General features: G+C 34.9%; 1 protein-coding gene across 2 annotated transcripts; it reads right to left on the bottom strand.

Moving 5' to 3' along the window:
• Window positions 1–244: 244 nt before the first annotated feature.
• On the bottom strand, window positions 245–3,209 carry LOC124927986. Of its 2 annotated transcripts, none has more exons than XM_047468501.1 (3): window positions 2,596–3,209; window positions 2,231–2,302; window positions 245–743 (listed from the first exon to the last, which is right to left on the bottom strand). In XM_047468501.1, exons 1-3 carry the CDS (start codon window positions 3,175–3,177, stop codon window positions 690–692), a joined length of 708 nt encoding a protein of 235 aa, XP_047324457.1. In that variant the 5' UTR covers window positions 3,178–3,209; the 3' UTR covers window positions 245–689. The 2 variants fall into 2 exon arrangements, with proteins under 2 accessions (XP_047324457.1, XP_047324458.1); XM_047468502.1 differs by lacking the exon at window positions 245–743 and adding an exon at window positions 1,446–1,793 and having other exon boundaries at window positions 2,596–3,207.
• Window positions 3,210–7,629: the final 4,420 nt, after the last annotated feature.

Raw genomic sequence — 7,629 nt, forward strand, 5'->3', positions numbered from 1 at the left:
AAAAGTTGCATTTCTTTGTTAGTTTTAACGAGTCTACTCTAATATAAAAGAGACTAACGGGTCTACTCTAATATAAAAGTTTAAACCGAGCTCAAATATATACTAAACGAGCCGAGTTGCCTACAACTGTTCAGCTTGACTTGGCTCGTTTATAACCCTAGGTTCAATGAGTATACAAAAACACAGAGCAACTAACACTTGCTTCCCAACCAGAGATGTCTGTTAAACGTCAATGGAGAACAAATTAGCAGCAGAGTGCAGATCAATGATCTACGCACTCATATACATCCATCTACGTCTGTGTCTACAACCATCCAACAAATAAAATTATGGAATCGAATAAATTAAACAGATTGCTTGTGATGAAGAATGAAAAAGATAAAGTAAGGAGGAGAAAAATGAGCACAGAGAGCTCTTTTCGATGTCTAGATGAAAAAAGTGCATACAATATGATCTACTCATGAATAATTTGAACTGAAGAGATCGGACCAGATCCGGCCGCATCTCCTTCATTATCATTAATGTATCTGTTGTACAACCCCAAATCCTGATCAAAGTTCTTGGCATAACTACATTCGTCATATGGGACGTGAAAATTCCTTCTGTAATTCCATGAATGCAGATAATTATTATGAACAAACATCTTTCTCAATACCTTCTTCCACACCCACTTCCATATCGGCTTGCTCTTATCTCCGTTTACTGACTCCAGCTTGTCGTACCCACGGATTGACCTCATTCCCCTTGAGTTCATACACCAATTTCCGATTACTTTCATTGCTATCACAGTTCTAGACTCTAGTAGTGTGTGTGTGGAAAGACAGTTTAATGGGGCAGTGGGTTTTGTAGTGAGAATCTTGATGAATACAGTAATGGAGGATTGATTGGATTCTTTGACAACTGGTTGGTTTGATTTGGGACTAGGGAGGATGAAGAAGAAGAACATGCACGAAACTTCAGCTTTACTGTCATGTCCTTTCCTTTGTATTTTGTGAATTTGTCTGTTTCTTCTTCTTCCATGTGTATGTTTTTCTTTATTATTATTTTATTAACAGGGTGCCATGTCACTTTCCTATCCAGGTGATTTCAATAATCATCACAAATCAAATTCAAAGGTATGTTTCACATTACCAATAATTAGTTAAAAGAAATTTGATATAGATTATATTATAGAAAATGATATTTGTATTATGCTTTAAGTTAGTTTCCATGGAGAGAAGACAATATTTAAGTAACAATGTTAATAACCTGATCTTCAATGAGAAATTATCTAATAATGATACACTATGTAGTAACCCATTCTCGAATAGAGTGAAAGTCAATATCGATATGTTTAGATCTCCAAGAACACTAATGTCACCAGGGTCATAAAATAGATAATATTTCTATCATACAAAAAGAAAGAAAAGGGAAAATACTACAAGATAATATTTTCATGGGTAGATATAATGAACCTTTAGAATGATTTATCATATAAACTTCACAATCTAAACAAACCCAGAAGACCCATAAATGAATGATTTGTTTACTTTGTTCACAAGGAACTGGAGAATAACATAGAATCCAATACAGTCAATTATTATGCAGAATAACAATATTCCATTTCTCTTGCAATGTAAAGTTCCATCATGTTTACATAAAAAAAGGCATCTAGGTACAAATCACCACCCAAACCATAATCACAACGTATTTGGCCCCCGATTCACATCTACATTCACGAGGGATGTTCATGTTTTCTGCTTCATTGATTTCTGAAATTGCATCATCTATCTGACATACTTTCTTCAAATTCACTGCAAAATTCAATTTAGGAAGTCTTTTTATTTGGGGGCATAGATTTTGTTTTCTTCTTTTCAGTACATAGGGTGTTCGGACTAATCCTTGTAGGAGGCTACCACAACATCACACCGTCATCATGACCTCCGATGTTAATCTAGTACTTTCAATGAAAATCGCAACTGGCAATCCTCTTGCCACTGAAAAACCTCGCATGATCACACATAGATTCTACCACTCTACAATGAAATAGGACAGGATAATAATAACTGTTCTCACTTCCCTCGTGTGAGAAAGACTGGGAAGTTCGTTGAAAAACCTAGTTCATTATAATGACACAATCTCTCTAACGGATTACAGGACAAGGATTCACCAATTGCACAATGTCATCTAAGAATTCTAACAGGCAATAAAATGGAACATTAGTGCAACAAAAGGAAGTGCAAAGACTTACCTCTGGATAGCAATCTTGACGAACAATTGTCTGGCTGCTTGTGTTTACACATACTTCACATGACACTTTAGCCTGGGAAGATGGAAACGTGTTGGAAAATTAGAAGAGAAATGAATATGCATGTTTAATTCACGCCAAGATATTCAACTTCTTGGATTATCTTCTCAAGTGTTAGTTCAGTGAATAACTTTAGGCAGGCTAATTATATATAATGCATACAAGTTCATAGCAAACTATTCTTGATATTGGATAAAACCCATGTCAACCAACGAAATCACCAAACATTTGATTAAATCTCGCACTTTGTAGAACCCTAGTTTTGGATTTTATCTAACTTATGTCAAATTCAAAGAGAATCAATTTACCTTAATCGGAATCTTAAGGAAAAACAAACCCACAGTCCCTTTCACCTCCGAAATAGAATCAAAAGGAATTGAACCTCTTGCCAAGTCTTCAATCAAATAGAAAGCGTCATGAATCACCTCAAACCCGTCGAGAACAAGCGTGGCATTAACATAGGACGAAGCCCTGGCCTTAACATGTCCCCCATCGGAGGTAACAATGCCGAGTTGCCGTCCCCGGTAGCCAATGGAAACATCGAGAGAGGAATAATCGAGAGAGAAGAGGTCGCGATTGCGGACTCTAAGAGTCAGCGAGAGAGACAGATCGAGGGATATGTGAGGAGAAGAACGGACCTTGATTTGATTAAGACGGAGACGGACAAGGGAGAGATAAGGGTCGGAGGGGAAGAGGATCCAGACGACGGCAGCACATAGGAGAACGGAAGCTGATAGGCCGATGCCACGACGGAGATACAAGCTGCAGTTGTCGGTGAGAGGAGGTCGGCGGCGACGGTAGACTGGTAAAACGACGTAGTTTTGGTGGTCGGAGTGAATGTCCGGCGAGGGAATAGGGGCGTATAGGACTGTTTCGTCCTTTGTTGTCATTGTGATTTAAACTCTTTTATGCGGATCGCTGACTTTACTTCGCCAAATAGTGTTTTTTAGGAATGAAGAGCTACCGTACCGTCTAAGCATAACAAAAGATGAAAATTTATTAAAAAATTTTATACAAATAAAATAAAAGTAGTTTAATTAGTGAATAAGTCAAATGTATATTAATAAAATGGTTAATTTTTAAATAAAATTTAAAAGAAAAATCACATAAAAAGAGCGGAATAAATTGTACTTAGATGACTGAATTGTCAAATTAAAACACTCTTAGTGTTTGAGTTTTCGATACGTCTTATTGGATTAAAATTTCGGATGTTTTCTTTTAAACCTTATAATTTAAAGTTTTTTTTTTATACTAATGCTTCAAACGGACACGAGTTCATACTCGTAGCCATAGACTACTTCAACAAACGGGTTGAAACAACTTCCTACAAAGTCCTGAAACCATTGTAAATGGTGCAATTCATCCGCACTAGCATCATCGCTAGATAGAGTCCCTCACGCTGTGATTTCAAACAATGGTCGACACTTTAAAGGAAAAGTGTTGCAATTGATCGAAAAATTTAAAATCGAGCATCATAAGTCATTGCCCCTATAGACCCCAAACCAACGGTGCAGTTGAAGCGGCAAATAAAAATGTGATTAAGATTATCAAGAAAATGACCAACACGTATAAGGATTGACACGAAAAACTACCATACGCCTTATGGGGATATCGTATCATCGCTCAAACTTCGACGGACGAAACCCCCTACTCACTAGTTTACGGAATGGATGGCGTACAACCAATTAAAATCGAGATTCCAACTTTAAAATACTCTTAGAAAGCCACGTTATTGAAAAGGATTGTCTCAAATCTCAATATGATCAACTGACATTGATGGAGAATAAGAGATTAAACGCTCTGTGTAAAACTCAAACCTACCAAAAACGAATGTTAGACACCTTCAACAGAAAGATGAAACTCAAAAACTTTAAAGAAGGTGATGTGGTTCTCAAACAAACTCGGGAGCTCCTAGACCCTAGGGGCAAGTTTCGTCTCCAATGGGAAAGACCCCTCCCAATCAAGAAAATACTCTTTAGAGGAGTCGTTCGTCTATCTACCATAGAAGGCGAATAATTTATTGCCCCGAACAATCTCGACGCGCTTAAAAGATATATTTTGTATAATAACGAGATACACGTAGACCGTTTTTGAGCTCAACATTGAAAGAAACTTATTTTTAACAGAATCAAACCTCAAGTTTTGTAAAACTTGCACCATGGATTAAAGAACTCAAGTCCGAACTACGATAGACCTGATTCTTCTTAGTAAAAAATAAAAGTAAGAGAGGAGAAGATACGTAGACAACCTACATTTTTGTAGGTTCAGTCTTAAATAAATAAAGATTCCCAGTCTTTTCCACAAAAAGAAAATCTTTGAGAAATGAGGAAAACCTGGATCCCTGCCATTATCAAATGCGATAGATTATAGGAAACAAGTATGGGCAAAAGTTTTTAAAAAAAAATTAAAAGAGAAGATACGTAGGTAACCTACATTTTTTTAGCCCAATCTTAAATAAATAAAGATTCTCAGTCCTTTTCACAAAAAGAAAATATTTGAGAAATGAGGAAAACCTTGATCACTACCATTATCAAATGCGGCAGATTATAGGAAACAAGTATGGGAAAAAGTAAAGAGCATCGTTTCCTACCCAAAGTGATATTCTCACAAAACAGAACTTGAGGATTTCATAATGAATATGATTTAAAGAATATCTGTCATAAACTCTTTTTTGTCGTGAACGATTATCTAAAAATAACTCTCCAAAGAAGGTTTTTGAAAAAAGAACCAAAATAAACCCACATAAAAGCAATGTCGAGAATCACAAATCGAGAAAGAACACCTCATCACTCATTTGTTAGAGAAAATAGAGGTTTAGAAATCGACGCTTTGTGAAGAAAAAATAAAAATAAAAACAAAAATGTCTAAAGGAGAAAACAAAATAAACACCGAAAATCTCTACAAAAAGAGGAAAAATGTTTATGTGTTGGTTGAGGTATTGAAATCACCATTTGTTGTTCACTTGGACTCTAGTCTTGATTGCTATGGTAAGAACATAATGTATTGATTCTACCAGATATACCCTCTAAACCAAAAAACGACTCAAAGAGGTTGATATATTAAAATCACCATTCATTTCTCACTCATACTCTAGTCTTGATTGCTATGACAAAGGCAAGAATGTGTCAATTATACAAGATATACCCATAGTCAACAAAAGAATATATATATATATATGGCAAAGGAAAACCCCAAAGCAGAAAGTTGTTAAACCTCTCTAGAAGATGTTTCAAAATGAGTGAACTTTCAAGGAAATGTGGTACAAAGACAAGCAAACAAAAACAGTTGTACCTCCATCAAAATATTAGAGTTTCGATCATCTTCTTTGAGAGTTATGATTCTGGATAATCGTTTATACAAGATCGAATTTATAATCGATATCTCAAGAATCGGGGAAAAAGAAATTTGATTTCCTTATAAGGATCACAAAAGGACATAAAAAGATGTTTGGAGCCAACCCCAAACATGTTTCGAATCCGAAACCTCATGATTCGTTTACAAGAATCAAGGTTCTTACCAATCTAAAAAAAATAGGAAATGGGAAGTAGAAAAATGTCAATTTATCCAAAAACATGAGTCGCATGTTCATAAAACTTCAAGCCGCTAACTGATGGATTTCAACTAGCTATGAATGTCACTTTGAAAAAAAGAAGGAAAATAATATTTTGTTGAAATATTTCCTTAAAGAAAAAAAAAGGCCAAGACCGATACTACAAAATCTAAATAAGCAATTGAGTCAACACAAAAGCCATATCTATCGATAGACACAAAACTTTATTTGTCGATAAGTATTGCGATCATTCATACATGATCCTCCAAAATCCTATTTGTCGATAAGTCTACAACTTTATATGTTGATAAGTACCACAATCATTCTTACATGATATGCCCAAACCATATCTGTCGATAGGCTTAAAACCTTATCTACCGACAAGTATCGCGATCATTTGTACATGATCCTTCCAAATTCTATCTCTCAATATGTCTAAAATATTATATGTCGATAAGTACCACGATCATTCAAACATGATCCTCCAAAACCCTATCTCTCGATAGGTCTAAAATCTTATATGTCAATATGTACCGTGATCATTCATACATGATTCGCCAAAACCCTATATGTCGATAAGTATCGCGATCATTCATACATGATCCTCCAAAACCCTATATATCGATAAGTCTAAAACATTATCTATCGATAAGTACCACGATCATTTGTACATGATCTGCCAAAACCCTATTTGTCGATAGGTCTAAAACCTTATATGTCGATAAGTACCGCGATCATTTGTACAAGATTTGCCAAAAACCATATATATCGATAGGTCTAAAACCTTATTTGTAGATAATTAACGCGATCATTCGTACATGATCCTCCAAAACCCTATTTATCGACAAGTATAAAATCTTATATGTTGATAAGTACCACGATCATTCGTACATGATCCGTCAAAACCCTATCTGTCGATAGGTCTAAAACCTTATATGTCGATAAGTGTCGCGATCATTCATACATGATCTGCCAAAACCATATATGTCAATATGTTTAAAACCTTATATGTTGATAAGTATCACGATAATTCGTACATGATTCGCCAAAATCCTATTTGTCGATAGATCTAAAACCTTATTTGTTAATAAATAATGCGATCATACGAACATGATCCACAAAAACTCTATCTCTCGATAAGTAAAAAAACTTTATCGCTCGATAGTTATTAAAACTCTATCTCTCGATAGGTATTAAAACTCTTTTCAACAAATAGGTAACAACGATCATATGTTAATGATTCACAAAACCCTATCTCTCGATAAGGAACTAAATAGCTTATCTCTTGATAAGTACCAAAAACTCAATATCTAGATATGTACCAACAAACCCAATCTCTCGATAGATACCAAAAACCCCCTCTCTCGATAGGTATCAAAACAATGTCCCTCAATAAGTATTAAAACCTTATCTCACGATGAGTAGTCGCGATCATACATACATGATCTACAAAAACCCAATCTCTTGATAGGTACAAAAACAATATCTCTCAATATGTATTTCTCCCAATTCACGACAAACATATATGTTGATAATATCACGACCATTTATATATAATCGTTCCAACGTGTTACTTGTTAATAACTTCTGTGACAAGTTTATCAACTTTCACGATAAACTTATATGTTGATAGTATCACGACCATTTATATATGATCGTCCAACGTGTTACTTGTTAGTAACTTCCATGACAAGTTTATCAACTTTCATGATAAACATATAATAGTATAAAATACGTTTATACATGTGCACTTTTTTTTTATTGATTTTTCTAAAACAAATTGGTGACTATG

This window comes from Impatiens glandulifera, chromosome 2, assembly GCF_907164915.1.
Source record: "Impatiens glandulifera chromosome 2, dImpGla2.1, whole genome shotgun sequence".
NCBI classification, from domain to species: domain Eukaryota; kingdom Viridiplantae; phylum Streptophyta; class Magnoliopsida; order Ericales; family Balsaminaceae; genus Impatiens; species Impatiens glandulifera.

Excerpts from the sequence above, each read along its gene's own strand:
- LOC124927986 (XM_047468501.1), bottom strand. The coding sequence starts at position 3,177 with ATGACAACAAAGGACGAAACAGTCCTATACGCCCCTATTCCCTCGCCG. Across the intron at positions 2,303-2,595 it reads TCCTTAAGATTCCGATTAAG|GCTAAAGTGTCATGTGAAGT; the intron begins GTAAATTGATTC and ends CCATCTTCCCAG. Across the intron at positions 744-2,230 it reads GTCAAGATTGCTATCCAGAG|GGGAATGAGGTCAATCCGTG; the intron begins GTAAGTCTTTGC and ends TATGAACTCAAG.